Genomic DNA, 17,618 nt, shown 5'->3' on the forward strand with positions numbered 1-17,618 from the left:
AAGTCTTGGAGATGGCATCAAAGGTGGCCTTGGCAAAGTTACCCAGGGTGGCAGTGCAGCCTCTGGCTGAAGTGTAGCAGTTATCTATACCGGCCATCATCAGGAGCTTCTTGGGCACAGGAACAGAGACAATGCCAGTGCCTCTGGGGGCAGGGATGAGAAGCACCAGCAGAGAGCCACAGCAGCCTGTCACCTTGCATGGAACAATATGGGGCTTGCCAATCTTGTTCCCCCAGTAGCCTCTCCGCACAGGGATGATGGAAAGCTTGGCCAAGATGATGGCCCCTCGGATGGCAGTGGCAACCTCCTTGGAGCACTTAACATCAAGACCAACGTGACCATTGTAGTGCCCAATAGTGACGAATGCCTTGAACCTGGTCTGCTGGCCAGCCCGAGTCTGTTTCTGCACCGGCCTGATCTTCAGAACCTCATCCTTTAGGGATGTGCCCAGGATGAAGTCAATGATCTCAGACTCCTTAGTGGGCAGGGAGAACAGGTAGATCTCCTCCAAGGACTTGACCTTCATGTCCTTAACCAGGCGGCCCAGCTTGGTGTCGGGGATCCACTCCTTGTCTTCAGCTTTACCTTCATGAGCCCCGCGGCCTCGACCAGGACCACAGCCTCGACCACGACCGCGGCCCCTAAGACTGCTGCTGAATCCTCTGCAGAAGCTGCCGCGGCCTCCTAATCCTGGACCCCCGGGTCCTCCGGGCCCTCCCGCTGCACCGGCGTCATCAGCCATTTGGTGTTGTCCAGAAGAAGAAGCCTGTCTCTCTTTTAAAATGTTATTTGACTTGAAAACTTGATGGTACTGCATTGTTGTGTGTGTTCTGAAATTCATCTCTTCATCTGCTAGATGACTTTTCCTTTCAGGTGTTTATGTAGAGGAAGTTAGGATACCGTAACATAACAAACAGTCTGAAATGGTTCATGTTCTGATGAAGTGTACTTAGAACTGTCAAGATGAGAGCTGCCCTTAATGGTGTCAAACAGCCAATCCAAAGATGATGTGCAACTGTCCTGTGGTGGAAGGAAAGGCACTGCTGCATGCCCCACAGCCTGCAAGTGCTAACCCAGCTCCCTGCCCTGTGTTTCAGGCACTTCAAGCGTGGCATCCAAGTATGAGGAGCTGGAGTGCCTCTATGCTGCCGTGGGGAAGGTCATCTACGAAGGCCTAACTAACTACGAGAAAGCCACCAGTGCCAACCCCTCCCAGCTCTTCGGTGAGCACCTATGTGGTTCCCCAGAAGTGGCTCGCTTGGGCTGTGGTCCCTGCTCACTGGACAGCTGTTGTGGGAAAGCCTTCCAGGCCCTTTAGGCTGATGGGCTGTTTTCTTGGCGTTTGGTATTCTCTGAGTCTTTTGCTCAGCCCCAGTGCAGACTTGGTTTGAAGGGAGTTGCCTGTGCACTGGTCAGGGAATTGCTGCCCCTGGGTCATGGCCACTCATCAGTCAGGTAGATGATCAGCAGCTGGATAACAGCCCCAGGTACCCTGAAGTCCAAGTAAGGAACCTTGTTCCTTGTCACACTAGCTCACATTTAGGCTCAGTATTGGGTTGTTCTCATACATTTTTTTCCCTCCCATATTACATTCTCCTGTAAAACTTGGGAAATAATTTTAAACTAAATAACAGTTACTTATAAGCCTCGCATAGTAAATACTAATAGGTTGGTATATATAATTTTCTTTTTTATTCAGTGGGATTTTGTTGTTTTGTTTTGTTTTCTCCAAGACAGGGTTTCTCTTTGTAGCCTTAGCTGTCCTGGAACTTGCTCTGTAAACCAGGCTGGCCTCTGCCTCCTGAGTGCTAGCATGAAAAGCATGCACCACCACCCCTGGCTGACTGATTCCCTATGTGTGTGCATGTGTGCATGTGCCTACGGAGTACCCACGGAGGCCAGAGGCATCTGTATTCCCCTAGAGTAGGAGGTGGCACTTGCTCAGCAATGATTCTGGAAAACAAAGCAGGTCTTCTACAAGAAGACTGTTGACCTTGCAGCACCTATGTATTGTTTTCTATACATAGGAACATACACAAATCACCCTGGTTATGAAAGTGCTGCTGTCTGACCTACAGTCTCAATCATTCTGATTATTAATTTTGCAGAAACCCCTTGCTTTCCAAAACTGGTGGTTTCCTCACTGCAGTTCAGGGCCCAGGTGTGTTTGGTTTAATTAGGGTGTTACCCTGGTCACACCTGGCTGCTCTAGAGCCAGCTGATTGGCTTTTGTGGCATCAAGGGGGCTATCTTGGGTGTTTTGGTTCCCATCCTAGGGTAAAGGAACATCTCTGTGTAGTCATTCTCCAAGGTGCTCAGAGAAGAGCTGACCTCCAAGGGCCCTGTCTTCCTCCTCTGTAGGTAACAACAGGCTAGGGTAGCACACAGTGAGGGGTGCCGAGGGAGCTGGCTGTGCCAGGGTTCTCCTTGTCTGGCGGACTCAGCTCTGTTGTCACTGTTAGAGGACAGCACAGTAGGGCACATCTCATTTTCATCACGGATCAGTTACCTGAGTTAAAATCAGGCTGGCTGTGCCATGGCTGCTATACAGAAACAGACTTTAACAACGGTAGCCTGAATTGTCCACACCAGAGATGCTGGCCCATACAAATGGCAAATGCCCTCTAATGGGCCTGTCATATGACCCAGGAGTAGAGTTCATGTTCTGTCAGGGTCAAGATGATGTTGAAGACATTCCTAGTGAAAGATCAATTCTTGGCAGACACTTAGACATTGTGTGTCATCCCATCTGAGTTTTGGGGATCAGGCTTGGGCCCTTGGGTTAGCTAGGCAAGCATCACACTGACTGAACTATCTCTCTCGCAGTTATTTCTTTGTAAAGTAACTGCTATTCTTGCTCTGCAGGAACACTTATGATCCTCAAGTCAGCCTGTTGCAACAACCCAAGCTACATCGACAGACTCATCTCTGTCTTCATGCGCTCCCTACAGAAGATGGTCCGAGAGCATCTAAATCCACAGACAGCATCCGGGAGCACCGAAGCAACCGCAGGTGACAGCCCAGGGCTGGTGTTCTTTCTCTACCCGCAAGATGACTTTGTGGGTCATCTTGTCATTGCGGGCTGTGTTTGGACATTGCTATGAACTTGGGTTAATATGAAGTTCTATTGATTTGCTCTTGTGACAGAGGTTTAAAGTCAAAACGCTGCTCAGGCTAAACATTTAGTTTAAAAATTGTGAGTATAAGAATGAGAAGTAGTGGGCTGGAGAGGTGGCTCAGTAGTTAAGAGCACTGACTGCTCTTCCAGAGGTCCTGAGTTCAAATCCCAGCAACCACATGGTGGCTCACAACCATCTGTAATGAGATCTGATGCCCTCTTCTGGTGTGTCTGAAGACAGCTATAGTGTGCTTATATGTAATAAATAAATAAACCTTTTAAAAAAGAAAAAAAAAAATGAGAAGTATTGAGAATGGAGATGTGATGTGAGCCTTCACCACTGAGTTGTCAGGGTTGTTGTTTCTGAAGAATTATGCTAGGTTCCAGAGCAGAGCCAAGGCTCCTACTGACAGGAGATCTGTGTAGGTCCCACCAGCTCTTGTCATCCCCCTTTCCTGTGGCTGAGACTGCTGGAGGGTACTTTTCAAGGTGCCGCCATAAGAAGAGGGATGGCCTCTAAATCCCAGCATGCCAATTTCTGGAGAAAGACTTAGCGTGGAAGCTCTTGTGGCTGTTTTCTGCAGACAACAGCTCCTTTGAATGTATCTGTAGGGTCAGATACATGTATTTGCTCTTCCTTGGCACAGCTGGAACAAGCGAGCTGGTGATGCTGAGCCTGGATCTTGTGAAGACTCGTCTGGCGGTGATGAGCATGGAGATGCGGAAGAACTTTATCCAGACCATCTTGACCTCCCTCATTGAGAAGTCCCCAGATGCCAAGATCCTCCGAGCTGTGGTGAAGATCGTGGAGGAATGGGTTAAGAATAATTCCCCGATGGCAGCCAATCAGGTAAGCTGGCAGGAAGGTTGCCCTGTCTGGAACCCAGGAACACTCTTCCTTCTGAAAATGTGGAACAAGAGATTGTTATATCATGCCCACATAACTGTGCTTGGTGAGATGTTTACTGGGCCACTGGGGTGAGCCAGGCAGATGAACTAGCCTGCTAGACTTCGCACGGTGGCTTTTCTTTGGTTAAAGTGTTACATGAACCTTGCATGTTTATTCTTTAATGGTGAGAGCTGTGAGCTGTGAAGTGCTGCTGTAGGTAAGGGACTGTCAAGCAGGAGGCTGCTTGGGCGCCTTTGACTTGTTCCCCGGGAGTCAGCCAGGTCAAGGTTGTTGGCATGTCTTTTTTTTTTTTTTTTTTTTTTTTTAGACAGGGTTTCTCTGTGTAGCCCTGGCTGTCCTGAAACTCTCTCTGTAGACCAGGCTTGCCTCAAACTCAGATATTCACCTGCCTCTGCCTCCCAAGAGCTGGGATTAAAGGCGTGTATCACCACGCCCAGCTTGTTGGTATGTCTTGACTTGGAGCACCCAGCAATAGTCACAGTCGTCTTTGATTTTTTTTTTTTTTTCTCTTTGAAAATGAGTTGGCTTGATTGCAGTAAATAATAATGTTATTGGTAAAATAACAGGACCATGGAGAATAGGCAAATGGCTGTGAAATTCATTTGGATTTATGTTTTTTCAAGTAGAAGTAATTGATACTTTCTTTGGGGAAACCAATTTTGTAGACACCTACACTCCGGGAGAAGTCAATCCTGCTCGTGAAAATGATGACTTACATAGAGAAACGCTTTCCGGAAGACCTTGAACTAAATGCCCAGTTTTTGGACCTTGTTAACTATGTGTACAGGTAATTAATTGAGCACTAGTCACGTTGCCTGTGGTCAGTGGCTCAGGGTGACTTTCCTCCTCTTCTGTCTGTATTGGGTACTCATTTTGTTAAGGTAACATACCTTGATTACATTTCTTTAGCTTTAAGATTTATTGTGCCGGGCGTGGTGGCGCATGCCTTTAATCCCAGCCCTTGGGAGGCAGAGGCAGGCGGATTTCTGAGTTCGAGGCCAGCCTGGTCTACAGAGTGAGTTCCAGGACAGCCAGGGCTATACAGAGAAACCCTGTCTCAAAAAAACCAAAAAAAAAGAAAAGGAAAAGAAAAAAAGATTTATTGTATGTGTATGGGTTCTCTCTCTCTCTCTCCCGCGTGCTCTCTCTCTCTCTCTCTCTCTCTCTCTCTCTCTGTCTCTCTGTGTGTATGTATGTGTGTATGCAGTATCCATGGAAGCCAGAAGACAGCATCAGATCTCCTGGAACTGGAGTTAGAGAGGGTTGTGAGTTGCCATGTAGGTTCTGGGACTCGAACCCAGGTCCTCTAGAAGTATAGCTACTGGTTTCAACCATTGATCCAACTCTTAACACCCCTGATAGCATTTCCAAGCCCTTGCATAAATGCTGCTTAAGCCTTCATGGTGGAAGTACTCCCTTGGTGTTACAGCGGACTTGATGGGGGGCGGGGAGGTGGCTGGTGCACATCATCTTGAACACTGATTCGGGTGGTCATCTGGTTCTTCTCTTGCCTTCTCTTATTACAGGGATGAGGCACTCTCGGGCAGTGAGCTGACTGCAAAGCTTGAGCCTGCCTTTCTCTCTGGACTGCGCTGTGCCCAACCATTGATCAGAGCCAAGTTTTTCGAGGTTTTTGACAACTCTATGAAACGGCGCGTCTATGAGCGTCTGCTGTACGTCACCTGTTCCCAGAATTGGGAAGCCATGGGGAGCCATTTCTGGATCAAGCAGTGCATTGAGGTAGGGCAGGTGAACTCGACCTCTGTGTCTGGGAGAGCCTGGGGGCTTTCTAAGGGGTCACAGGAGGCAGCAGATAATCTGTGAATTGATCACTTTTCTATTGTGATAAAACTGTGACCATGGCAACTTATGAAAGAAAGCATTTGATTGGGTTTATGGTTTCAGAGGGTTTCAGTCCAGAATGGTGCAGCTAAGGCATGGCAGTAGGAATATCTGAGAGCTCACATATCTCAAACCACAAGGTTTAGAGCACACTGGGAATGGCAAACACCTTTGGAAACCTGAAAGCCCATTCCCAGTGACATGCCTCCTCCAGCGAGGCCACTCCTTCCTTCCTTCCTTCCTGCCTTCCTGTCTTCCTTCCTTCCTTCCTACCTTCCTGCCTTCCTGCCTTCCTGCCTTCCTGCCTTCCTTCTTTCCTTCCTACTGTTGCTGTCTTCAGACACCAGAAGAGGGCATCAGATACTATTGCAGGTGGTTGTGAGCCACCATGTTGTTGCTGGGAATTGAACTCAGCACCTCTGGAAGAGCAGTCAGTGCTCTTAACCTCTGAGCCATCTCTCCAGCCCCAAGGCCACACCTTTTAATCCTTCCCAGACAATTCCACTGATGGGATGGACACACAATCTTACATGTGAGTGAGCCGATGGGGGCCGCTTTCAGCAAGCCACTTCCCACTCGAGGAGGTGTAGAATGACCCATGATGTACCAGTTCCTATTCTGTTACAGGGGAACAAGCAAGTCCTTCCCTTTTTAATTAGAGCCCTTTTCAGAAAGCTGCAAGGAAGCATCTTTAAATTCCATCTACCTAGAAAATTGAGTGGACACTGATTGTCATCTCATTGGTTGTGAAAGAGCTGGGCCTGTAGCTTCACTGCACTGTTGCTTTGGGTTCTTAGTGTGAGGATTTGGGTGCTGGGGTGGGTGGCAGGCAGGTGATGTCGTCCGTCCAGTCCAGCCTGCAGAGGGCTCAGTGTTTCCTTGAGAGGACTGTAGAGGAGGGGTGAGGGTGGGGGATGATGGGACGGATACAACTCACGGGCCGGTGTTACTTGTGGGCTTCAGACAGTGGGCAGTGCTGGTTTGTCAGGGTTCGAGTGCTTAGGAGATTCCTACCTGCTTACCTAGAATGAATGAAGCTAGGTTTCACCTTGGCCACTACTGTGGCGGCATTCTCTCTGATGAGAGGAAGAGAACTGTGTCCCGGACCTCAGTGACACTGAGCTTGTCATGGCTCTCATGGGAAGGGTTGTTTTGTTTTGTCTTGTTTTGTTTCTCCCTCAGCGTGTGGGGGCAGCATAAGCAAGGGGCCCTGTGGTGATTGGGAGTGCTGAGAACACCGGGGATTTCATAGGCAGTCGGGGGCTGATGTCACATCAAAGATTTTTTTTCCACTCTCCCAAAACGTGTAGACTGTTTCTCTAAGACTTTGAAAAGTCTTTGAGGGGTTCAGGGAGTGAGGGGAGTCATGGGGCTAGCTGTGTAGAAAAAGATGTTTTGAAAGAGTGGGTCTAAAGATGGTCCAGGAGGCTCCTGGGCTGGGTCTGGGGCTGTGCTGCAGGTCGTGCGAGGAAACGGAGGTGAAGCATAGTTCTCTGCTGGACAGTGCCTCTGGGGCCGAGAGGAGGAGGCTGCTAAACCAGAGGAAGTTGTGCGACCCGAGATGTGGACCTGGGTTGTCTATGTGAGCTGCGGCTCTGATGTGCGGCTGCCCCTGGGTTGTCTATGTGAGCTGCGGCTCTGATGTGCGGCTGCCCCTGGATTGTCTATGTGAGCTGCGGCTCTGATGTGTGGTTGCCCCTGGGTTGTCTATGTGAGCTGCGGCTCTGATGTGCGGTTGCCCCTGGGTGTTTTATACCCTCCCAGTACCCAGTGTTGGCATTAAACTGGTCTTTCCCATGATCCTCTCCAGCTCCTCCTGGCCGTGTGTGAGAAGAGCACTGCCATTGGTACCAGCTGCCAGGGAGCCATGCTCCCGTCCATTACCAACGTCATCAACCTGGCCGACAGCCACGACCGAGCTGCCTTTGCCATGGTCACTCACGTCAAGCAGGAACCTCGGGAACGAGAGAACAGTGAGTCTAAAGAAGAGGTGAGATTCTGGCTGCCCGGAGAAAGTTGCCATTGGTTTTGAGTTGGACTTGTTTCCACCCCAAAGCTAAGTGTGGCCCCTTAGTTTTGACTTTCTTGCCATTAAAATCAAAAAGCATCTCATTTGGCATGCCCATTTGGTGGTATTATTCTGAGACAATTCTGGTTAAAACAGAGAAATTTATTTTGAGGTTTTCCCTCTGCTGTGATGCTGTACTTGGACTGGAAATGATAAGCATCATCCAGGACCCAGGGCTTAGCCCTCCTAGCCTCCCGGGAGCCTCGTGTATGGCCACATGCCTGGATGGGCCATGTGGAGCCGAAAGTGCATCTGGGAAGAAGCCACTGCCCCTCTTAGCCTTCATAGCTGTCCTCTCCATTCTTTTCATGGGAGCACGTATGCTGGCACTCCTTAGGCTACTGGCTTTGGGAAGCACAGCCTGGTGTGGGTATGGGTTATAGAAGGAAGTCACTTAGCAACAGTGGGGGCTGGGGCTATGGCTTGGTTGATAGAGCACTTGCCTAGCACGTGTGAAGCCTCTGGACTTGATCCCAGCACAATCCAATTAAGAAGGCAGTGTTAATCAGGTCATCTGTTAGGTCTTTCTGTGCTATTGTGAGTGACATCGGTAGCCATCCCTGGTGACTCCTCCAGGGCAGCATAGGAGGTAGTAAGGCGACCTGTTGGCTTTCCTGATTTCCTTGTTGACTGTGACTTCCTGGAAACTTGAGAGTAGGAAATGCTAACCCAGACATGTCCTATACAGTGACTCGGCAGCACTGATGTGACGTAGTAAGGCTGCTCCTGAAGTTTATTTCGCTTCCTATAATTCAAACACAGTTGAATATAATCCTATATTCCCCCACAGTTGTTTAAGAGAGAGATGCAGTGGTGCAGGGAGGGTCCTGAGGGCACATGTGAGCCAGAGTCCCGTGCTATACAGTCAGAAGGCCAAGGTGAAGCATATTCCGTATGCCGGCTAAGCGGAAGGGCCGTGGCTGCTCCTGGGAGCTTCAGTCCTCCTTACAATCAGATCTAGGCCTCGAATGTTTTCAGCCTCTGAGACTTACTGCTGACTAAGCTCACTCTTTTGTTCTTTCTGAGCTCTGGCTGGCTGGTCAACTCAGCTGTTGTGGCTCAAACTCCTCTCCAAGCTGACTGATTCAGTCTGGCTTCTGTCAGCTTCTCCTGAATTGCTCTGCTTGACCTCATACTGACAGTTGCTCTAATCTTCTGGCTCCTTCTGTCTTCACCTGTGTCTGACTTGTTCTCTTTGCAACCTGTCTCTATAACTGCCTCAGTAAAACAGCCTCCTCTCTCTCTCTCTCTCACTCTGCACCCTCTGTCTAAAGTGGCTTCCATTTCTGCTGTTCTTGTGAGAGTTACATCCTATTCTGTCAGATCTTTCTGATTTGTCACCTTGTCTGCCACTCAAGTAGATGACACTTTCAAACACGGGGCTTCCTGCTATAGACTAACTCTACCTTCATTGTTGGGGATTACAGGCCTCCACTGAGGGCATGTCTATTCCAGCCAGGGGGATTAAAGTATGTGGTAATCAGGCTAAGCCACACCACAGCTAGAAGCAGGGTTTTCCAGTAAACAGCCCAGTATGGAGGCTCACAGTGTAATCAGATTCCCTGCAACAGTTCTGGATTGGCTGAGCTGGCTCTTGTTTATGGATTTTAATTGAAGAGTATTTAAATAAAGCAAATATCCTTCCTCTAAAATGCTTAGAAATACATATAGTACACATTTTGGGTGTTTCTGGATTTTGAAAATCAGTTTGGTTTTTGTTTTGTTTTCTTTTGTTCTGTTTTGTTTTGAATCTGAGCCCTGAATTTTTAAAGTCCGAGAGCTCTAATAGAGCCGCCAGTTTGAGCTTAAGTCTGAGAGCTCTAATAGAGCCGCCAGTTTGAGCTCCCTGTGGTGCTTGAGGAGGCTAGCACCTGAAGCTTTGTGGCTTGGTAGGATGACCCACCCATGCTCTGGGAAAAGCTTCCAGAAAACTAAGAGAACAACTTGGGCACTTGTCAGAAGTGGCGAGGTGGAGACGTGGTCCTCAGAGAGGACCCTCCATGTGCAGGCCCAGACTCGGCCTGGTCTCAGCGACAGTGGGTGGCTCCCAGCCACTCGGGTGCCCGTTCCCCACAGACACTCACGTGGACACAATTAAAACCTCATGATTTAAAGTAGGCAGTGGGCCATAGGAGCTGTGCTTGGGTTCTTATGAACTCCGTGACCTCCTGCATTCTTTGTGTTTTGTTCAGGACGTAGAGATTGATATTGAGCTGGCTCCTGGCGATCAGACCAGCACACCCAAAACCAAAGAGCTTTCTGAGAAGGACATTGGAAACCAGCTGCACATGCTCACCAACAGACATGACAAATTTCTTGACACTCTCCGGGAAGTGAAGGTCTGTGCACAAATTTGGAAGTGAATATCTTCTGCCCACATCATTTTTTTTATTATTATTATTTTTTTATTTTTTTAATTTATTTTTATTTATTTTTATTTTTATTTTTTTTTAATTTCAAAACAGGGTCTTTCCACACCAGTATTAGTTTTCTCACCAGTTTTCCTTCCTATCCCAGTTGAAATCATATAGTTTCTGGCTATGGTTCTGGGAGAGTCTGGAGCCAACATTTAATATAATCAAGAAAGCAGATACAGGGCTCTAGAGGGAAAATAGAGAAGTTGGTGTCTCCAGTACTTAATGTCCTGTGGAAATGGTAAAAAACACTTTGGTTGTTTTTGTTTTTGTTTTGTTTAGATTTATTTATATATATGAGTACACTGTAGCTGTCTTCAGACACACCAGAAGAGGGCATCGGATCTCATTCCAGATGGTTGTGAGTCATCATGTAGTTGCTAGAAATTGAACTCAGGACCTCTGGAAGAACAGTCAGTGCTCTTAACCACTAAGCCATCCCTCCAGCCCTAAAAACACACTTAGGAGTGGCAGTGATGAACAGTAACCCTGGGTTATTGATCAAGGCCCTCAAATCAGGAGGCGTAGTAAAGTGTGAAGGCAGGCTGGCTCTGTCGGGAGAGCCTCCCCACATGCCTGCTGTTGGCAGTCTCCTTAGTTTCCTCAGATAGGAACTGTGGCTTCCGTAGACACTGGTAATCATGGGTAGTGGCATTATTGAATTTTAACATTCTGATCAGTTAAGGCTTTGTGCACTGTCAGTTTGGGATTTATTGCTGTGAAGAGACACCAAGACCAAGGCAACTCTTAAAAGGTAAACATTTAATTGAGGCTGTCTTAGAGTTTCAGAAGTTTAGTCCACTGCCAGCATAGCAGCGTGCAGGCAGGCATGGTACTGGGGAAGGCACTGAGAGCTGTAGATCTGAAAGCAGTCAGGAGACTGTTCTTCACCTTGAGCAGAGATAGAGCCTATCAATGAAACCCCAAGGCCTGCCTCCACAGTTAAACACTTCCTCCAACAAGGCCACACCTCTTCTGACAAGGCCACACCTATTCCAGTGAGGTCACACCTACTCCAGCAAGGCCACGCCTCCTAATTGCGCCACTCCCTGTGTTCTAGGCTTTCAAACACGTGAATGAGCCTGTGGAGGCCAAACCTATTCAAGCCACTGCATGCACCCAGTCACTTTTGAGGAGTATCCCGTAGTGCTGTTTATGTCAGGGTCTAGAAGGAAGGAAAATCAGTCACTCATCAGTAATTTCTGTATTCCATTTTCTTGGGAACCAAGCTGGACTTGCGTGTTAATAGTCAGACCCTGAACTTACACATGAGTGGCTGGTGCCATCCTGGGAGTGTGGTGTGCTGACAGAGCAGACTCGGCACCCTCCTGTACCTCCATGTGTGCTGCCATTGCTGCTCGACAGGAGGGCTGTGACTCTGATCCCAAACTCAGGCCTTCTGTATGTGGGCTGCCTCAGCCGTGGCCTTGGTGTCCTTAGCAGTGGGATGCCGGCAGCATATCCTGCTATTTGAGCGCGACCTCTTTTGCCTGCAGACTGGGGCACTGCTCAGCGCCTTCGTTCAGCTCTGCCACATTTCCACAACGTTGGCTGAGAAGACCTGGGTCCAGCTTTTCCCGAGGCTGTGGAAAATCCTCTCTGACAGACAGCAGCATGTGAGTCAAATCTTAAAAGCCTGTTTTAGGAGAATGCAGTTTTAGCTTTTGATGACCCAGAATAAACATAGTTTTAAGTTGCAGAGCATGATAAAACTGCCCCTTCTCACCCGAGGACCAGTTATCCTGGTGCTACCAGATGACGAGGGAGAGAGAGGCCAGTCTTCTTATTTGTGTTTGAGACGGGGTCTTGGTATATACCTCAGATTGGCCACAAGCTCATCTCATAGTTCAGGCTGGCTTTAAACTTGCCATCCTCCTGCCTGGACCTCTGAAGTGCGGGGTGGAATTGCAGGTGTGAAGTAGCACTCCTGGGTTCAGGCTTTGAAACAGCTCAGTCTTTGGTTCTAGGCTCTGGCGGGGGAGATCAGCCCTTTCCTGTGCAGCGGCAGTCATCAGGTTCAGCGAGACTGTCAGCCCAGCGCATTGAACTGCTTTGTGGAAGCCATGTCCCAGTGCGTCCCCCCCATCCCCATGCGACCCTGTGTGCTGAAGTACCTGGGAAAGACTCATAACCTCTGGCTCCGCTCCACGCTGATGCTGGAGCACCAGGCCTTTGAGAAGGGGCTGAGCCTGCCCATCAAGCCAAAGCAGACGGCCGAGTTTTACGAGCAGGAGAGCATAACCCCGCCTCAGCAGGTGACCGTCCCCAGTGACTCGGGATGCTCTTCTCAGAGGGTCAGATCATAACTCCAGGGGAGTCGCTCTGACCCAAGCACTCAGAAACAGTGATTTCTTTCAGGAGATACTGGATTCCCTTGCTGAACTTTACTCTCTGTTACAAGAGGAAGACATGTGGGCCGGCCTGTGGCAGAAGCGATGCAAATTCTCAGAGACTGCCACCGCCATTGCTTATGAGCAGCACGGCTTCTTTGAGCAGGTGATGGCTGGCAGCAATTCCTGCGGGTGGTGGCTGGTGGCTCTCACCTGTGGATGATGTGCATCATGGGATGTCCCGGCTTCAGTTACAGTGAGCTCACACTTGAGGAGGTTGCTGTTTCACTCAGTGGTGTCATTTGGTAAAGTCTTGAAATGAAACCCAGGACTTGAGTAGGCTCAGTAAGCCACCTGTACCCCAGCCACGCTGTGTTATCTGCTTATGAAGACCCTTTGAAGCCTTGTCTTACAGGGTTTAAAACTCTTAAACCTCGTGTGTAGGGGTGTGTTCATGTATGAACACGTATGATGTGAATATGGAGGTGGTTTCTCTCCTTCCGCCTTTACCTGGGCTTAGGGCTCAAACTCAGGCTCTGAAGCCTTACCCTGCAGACATCTTTACCTCAGTCTTCTACCATCAGAAACTGACATGGACGCTCTTACCTGCCAGCCCTGGCTCTTTTGGAAAGAGTGTAGATACATTCAGTGCTTGGACGTCAGTCCTCAGCCTCCTGCTTCCTGTGAGGCACAGACACTGATTGCAGGGTGAATGATTGCAGGGTGAATCTGCTGGGGCCCAGAGCGGGACACATTTGCATGGCCTGTGGCCTTCTCACCTGTGGGAGGGCTATGTTCTCCTCTGTTCTCTGAAAGGTGAGCTGCAGGCATCAGGTAGCCTTGCGTGAGAAGGAAATAGTGGTTCCTAGGTTCGTGTCTAGCTTGCCCCAGACAGTTGAGAGAATACAGGCAGACGCTGTTTCTCAGGAGTCTGATGGCATCGGTAACGTTTTCAGGCCCAAGAGTCCTATGAGAAGGCAATGGACAAGGCTAAGAAAGAGCATGAACGCAGTAACGCCTCGCCTGCCATTTTCCCTGAGTACCAGCTCTGGGAGGACCACTGGATTAGGTGAGCCAAGTCCCACCAGGGCTTGCTGGGACTTTAATACAGTTTTAAAATATTCAAATAACATCTTCTGTTTGCATGTGTCTGAGGCTTGGTGGCAAGCATTGTTACCATATAGACATCTTACCAGCCTATCATACTGCAGGGTTTTGTTTGTTTGTTTTTTGTTTGTTTGGTTTGGGTTTTTTTTTGTTTTTTGTTTTTAGATTTATTCATTTATGTATGTATGTGAGTACACTGTAGCTGTAGAGATGGTTGTGAGCCTTCATGTGGTTGTTGGGAATTGAAATTTTTAGGACCTCTGCTCGCTCTGGTTGACCCCACTTGCTCCGGTTGGCCCCGCTCCAGCCCAAAGATTGATTTATTATTATACATAAGTACACTGTAGCTGTCTTCAGACACACCAAAACAGGGCATCAGATCTCATTAAGGGTGGTTGTGAGCCACCATGTGGTCCCGAACACAGGACCTTTGGAAGAGCAGTCAGTACTCTTACCTGCTGAGCCATCTCGCCAGCCCTTGGTTGGTTTTTCAAGACAGGGTTTCTTTGTGTAGCCTTGGCTATCCTAGAAATGGTTCTGTAGACCAGGTTGGCCTCGAACTCATAGAGGTCCGTTTGCCTCTGTGTGCCAACATCATCTGGCCAAATACCAGTTTTTAAAAGGAAGCATTCTAACACAAAACAATTCAGAGAGATATGAATGTGCTGAGGACTAATAGCGAGAGAACACTAAGGCCTTTGTTCTTCATTATCAGACTACTCTCTCTTAGGTCAGAAAACTGTATGTGCAATCAAGCGCTGCAGTCATCTCACACAGTCATCTGTCTGGACTCTGAACTGAGGTGTCTCTGGCAACATTCACAGGCAGCTCATGGCATAGGGGCATGAGCATCCTGAAAGTGGGCACCAGGCTAGTGTAAAATATGTGGTTGGGCATGGCAAGTGCTGGCAGGAGCATCTTGGATTCATGTGTGTGAGTCTAAGCTAGTGTGTACTTGCTGTGTATCGAGAACCTTTTAGTTGCTGGCCACCATCAGATTCAGTTGTGTGACTGATAGCCCCAGGTGTAGAAGTTCATGGATGTGTTGGGCATGGTGGCACTTATCTTTAATCCCAGCACACTAGAGACAGAAGCAGACAGATCTTGAGTTTGAGACCAGTGTGCTCTGTATAGTGAGACCCAGTCAGGGGTTTAATTTATTATGAATGAATTAAAGAACCAAGGGAACATGTCTGTGGATTCCTCCTGAGTGTTTTTCAAAGGGTTGGTTGCTTCAAAATCTGAGAAATACATTAAATGTCTCATGTAATTAAATATGCTGTCAATGAAATGAATCACTCCTGCCTCTCCTCAGGACCTAGAGCTCTGCTGTGCTGTGGTCCCAGGGCAGGCAGGCAGGCAGACTTCCTGGAGGAGGTACTGTTGTCCCACAGCAGTCTGCCCTCCAGCACTCTCTTCTTCTATAGTGACACTGTCTTAGAACCCTTCTTTGCCTCTCTCAGTCTGTCAGTGTGTTGTCCTGGTTGAGCTTCTGCTCCTAACCCTGGTCTCCTAGGTGCTCCAAGGAGCTGAACCAGTGGGAAGCCTTGACTGAGTTTGGCCAGTCTAAGGGCCACATAAATCCTTACCTGGTCCTGGAGTGTGCATGGAGGGTGTCCAACTGGACTGCCATGAAGGAGGCACTGGTGCAGGTAAGACCCCTGCCATGTTGTCACTGAGATCTTTCCTGTATTTGATTAAGTTTGGTAGTAGGTGAGCAGAGTGTGTGTGTGTGTGTGTGTGTGTGTGTGTGTGTGTGTGTGTGTTGTGTGTTGTGTGCATGTGTGTATACATGTACACATCTGTTATGTATAAGTAGTATAGTATTTGCAGAGGCCAGAAGAGGGCATTAGATCTTCTTAGAGCTGTCTGTTGTAGATGTTAAAACAAAACTTGGGTTCTCTGCAAGATCAACGAGTGTTCCTGACTGGCTAAGCCAGTGGTTCTCAACTTATGAGTTATGACCCGCTTGGGGGTCCAACAACCCTTTCACCAAAGGATCACCTGAGACCATTGGGTAGTACAGATATTTGCATTATGATTCCTAACAGTAGCAAAATTACAGTTATGAAGTGGCCAGGGAAATAGTTTTATGGTTGGGGGTCAGCACTCATGAGGAACTGTGTGAAAGGGTCTCAGCATCAGGAAGATGGAGAATCACTGCCCTAAGCCATCTCTGTCCTGTCATTCAGCTTTGCTTGGAAATGAGTATTAGGTATAGAGACCTTAGCTCTGACCACAAAAGAGATCCACGAAGAGATTTGGGAGAATTAAATTGATGGAGTTGGTTGATTTTGTTTGAAGAATCATCAGGACTTAAGACTGAAGACTGGACCCAGAGCAGCCCAGGCCACCGTGTTTGCTGTTATCTGAAAAGGCACTGGTGGGGCAGGCTCCTGGCACGTGTGCTAGTCATGAGTGTGATGTTCCGTGTGAGTGAGTTGTTTAAAATGACTTGATCTTGAGGGGTCTGTGCGTATAGTGCCATGACAGGGCTCCAGTCTCTCCTCTCTGAGAGCAGTGTAAACTCCTGGCTGCTCTACTGAAGGTCTGCTCTTCTATCGGGGCTGGATCTCTGTGTACTGCTTTGTGTGATTGGCCACTGTGAGGAGTGAGCCCTCAGCGCCTTGCCTGGCGTCTCTCACTGCAGGTGGAGGTCAGCTGCCCCAAGGAGATGGCTTGGAAGGTTAACATGTACCGAGGGTACCTGGCCATTTGCCACCCCGAGGAACAGCAGCTCAGCTTCATTGAGCGCCTGGTGGAGATGGCCAGCAGCTTGGCTATCCGTGAGTGGCGGCGGCTGCCCCACGTGGTGTCCCACGTGCATACACCTCTTCTGCAGGTAAGTGCTGCCCCTTCCCTCCTAGAGCTCAGCCTGGAGTCCTTAGAGCTGCAGAGCAGCTAAGGTCCGTGGATGAGCCAGCTGGTAAGGGAAACTCTCTGCCCTGGTTGCATCCTTTCCTCTGGGAATTCATTCTCAGAAAGTAGACAGTGTTCTTAAGTCAGACCATTAAGCAAAAAACTGGGTGGCTTTGCATTTTGTATTTCAGGTCTGAAACATTATCACAAGTGATTTTGATTTTACCATACCAGTGTGAGATGGGTCCTATCTAGCCTTGAAAGACTCAGTGCCTTGTGTCCTGATGTCCACCTTTGGGCATCAGTAGCAGGGTTTCTGACATTTGAATGAGTCCTGTTAACACTAAACCAATATGTTGGGTTTGCCGTGGTGTGTATAAAATCTATTTTATGCAGCCCAGTGTGGGCTACAGTATGAGCCGTCTGCAGTGGTTCATTTGGGCTCCCTTTCTACAGGTATAAAGGTCAAATGACGGCATCTGTGGCAGGCTCCTTGACGGGAAGACTTGTGTGGGACATCAGGCAGAATGTGTGTTGAGGAGGTCCCTTTGGTTTTTTACAGAGCTACTAGTACTTAATGTGGGTTCTCCCTGCTGCTGATCCAGTCCTGAGTATCTCTTAAAACCCTGCAGTTGCCTTAAGGTCACTAAATCCCAGTGAGTTCTGGGAGCAGGGGTTCAGGGCCCAGCAGCGCGGCTTCTCAGAAACATGGGCTTGGGAAGCCATGCCTCTGCCCACCAGTGTCTTGTTGACATGTTGGTGCTTTTCTGTGTACCTGTTACCTCTGCTTTTTTTGAAAGTGCCCGAAAATGACCCACATGTGTCATTGTACACATGTAAGGGTCTGAATTTAGGTGACTGAAACATTTTCTTTTCTTTCTTTCTTTTTTTTTTTTTTTTTTTTTTTTTTTCCTCCTCCTCCTCCTCCTCCTCCTCCTCACAGATATCCAATTGCCTCTGTCTCCTTTGT

The 17,618-nt window shown here is 48.5% G+C and overlaps 1 protein-coding gene and 1 pseudogene across 1 annotated transcript in view; one reads left to right on the plus strand and one right to left on the minus strand.

The window, feature by feature from the left end:
- The window catches only part of LOC110312883, an 883-nt pseudogene extending 141 nt beyond the window's left edge, over positions 1-742 (minus strand).
- Trrap (transformation/transcription domain associated protein) overlaps positions 1-17,618 on the plus strand; it is a 94,764-nt gene that overhangs the window by 55,136 nt on the left and 22,010 nt on the right. The window contains exons 45-57 of the mRNA XM_029533525.1: positions 1,098-1,223; positions 2,866-3,012; positions 3,766-3,968; positions 4,694-4,815; positions 5,555-5,768; positions 7,681-7,860; positions 10,131-10,277; positions 11,849-11,968; positions 12,320-12,607; positions 12,711-12,848; positions 13,639-13,751; positions 15,306-15,441; positions 16,440-16,631. Of these exons, the coding sequence (XP_029389385.1) occupies positions 1,098-1,223; positions 2,866-3,012; positions 3,766-3,968; positions 4,694-4,815; positions 5,555-5,768; positions 7,681-7,860; positions 10,131-10,277; positions 11,849-11,968; positions 12,320-12,607; positions 12,711-12,848; positions 13,639-13,751; positions 15,306-15,441; positions 16,440-16,631 (2,126 nt within the window). The remainder of the gene's footprint in view (positions 1-1,097; positions 1,224-2,865; positions 3,013-3,765; positions 3,969-4,693; positions 4,816-5,554; positions 5,769-7,680; positions 7,861-10,130; positions 10,278-11,848; positions 11,969-12,319; positions 12,608-12,710; positions 12,849-13,638; positions 13,752-15,305; positions 15,442-16,439; positions 16,632-17,618) is intronic.

The sequence above is a fragment of the Mus pahari genome, chromosome 23 (genome assembly GCF_900095145.1).
Source record: "Mus pahari chromosome 23, PAHARI_EIJ_v1.1, whole genome shotgun sequence".
Lineage (NCBI taxonomy): Eukaryota > Metazoa > Chordata > Mammalia > Rodentia > Muridae > Mus > Mus pahari.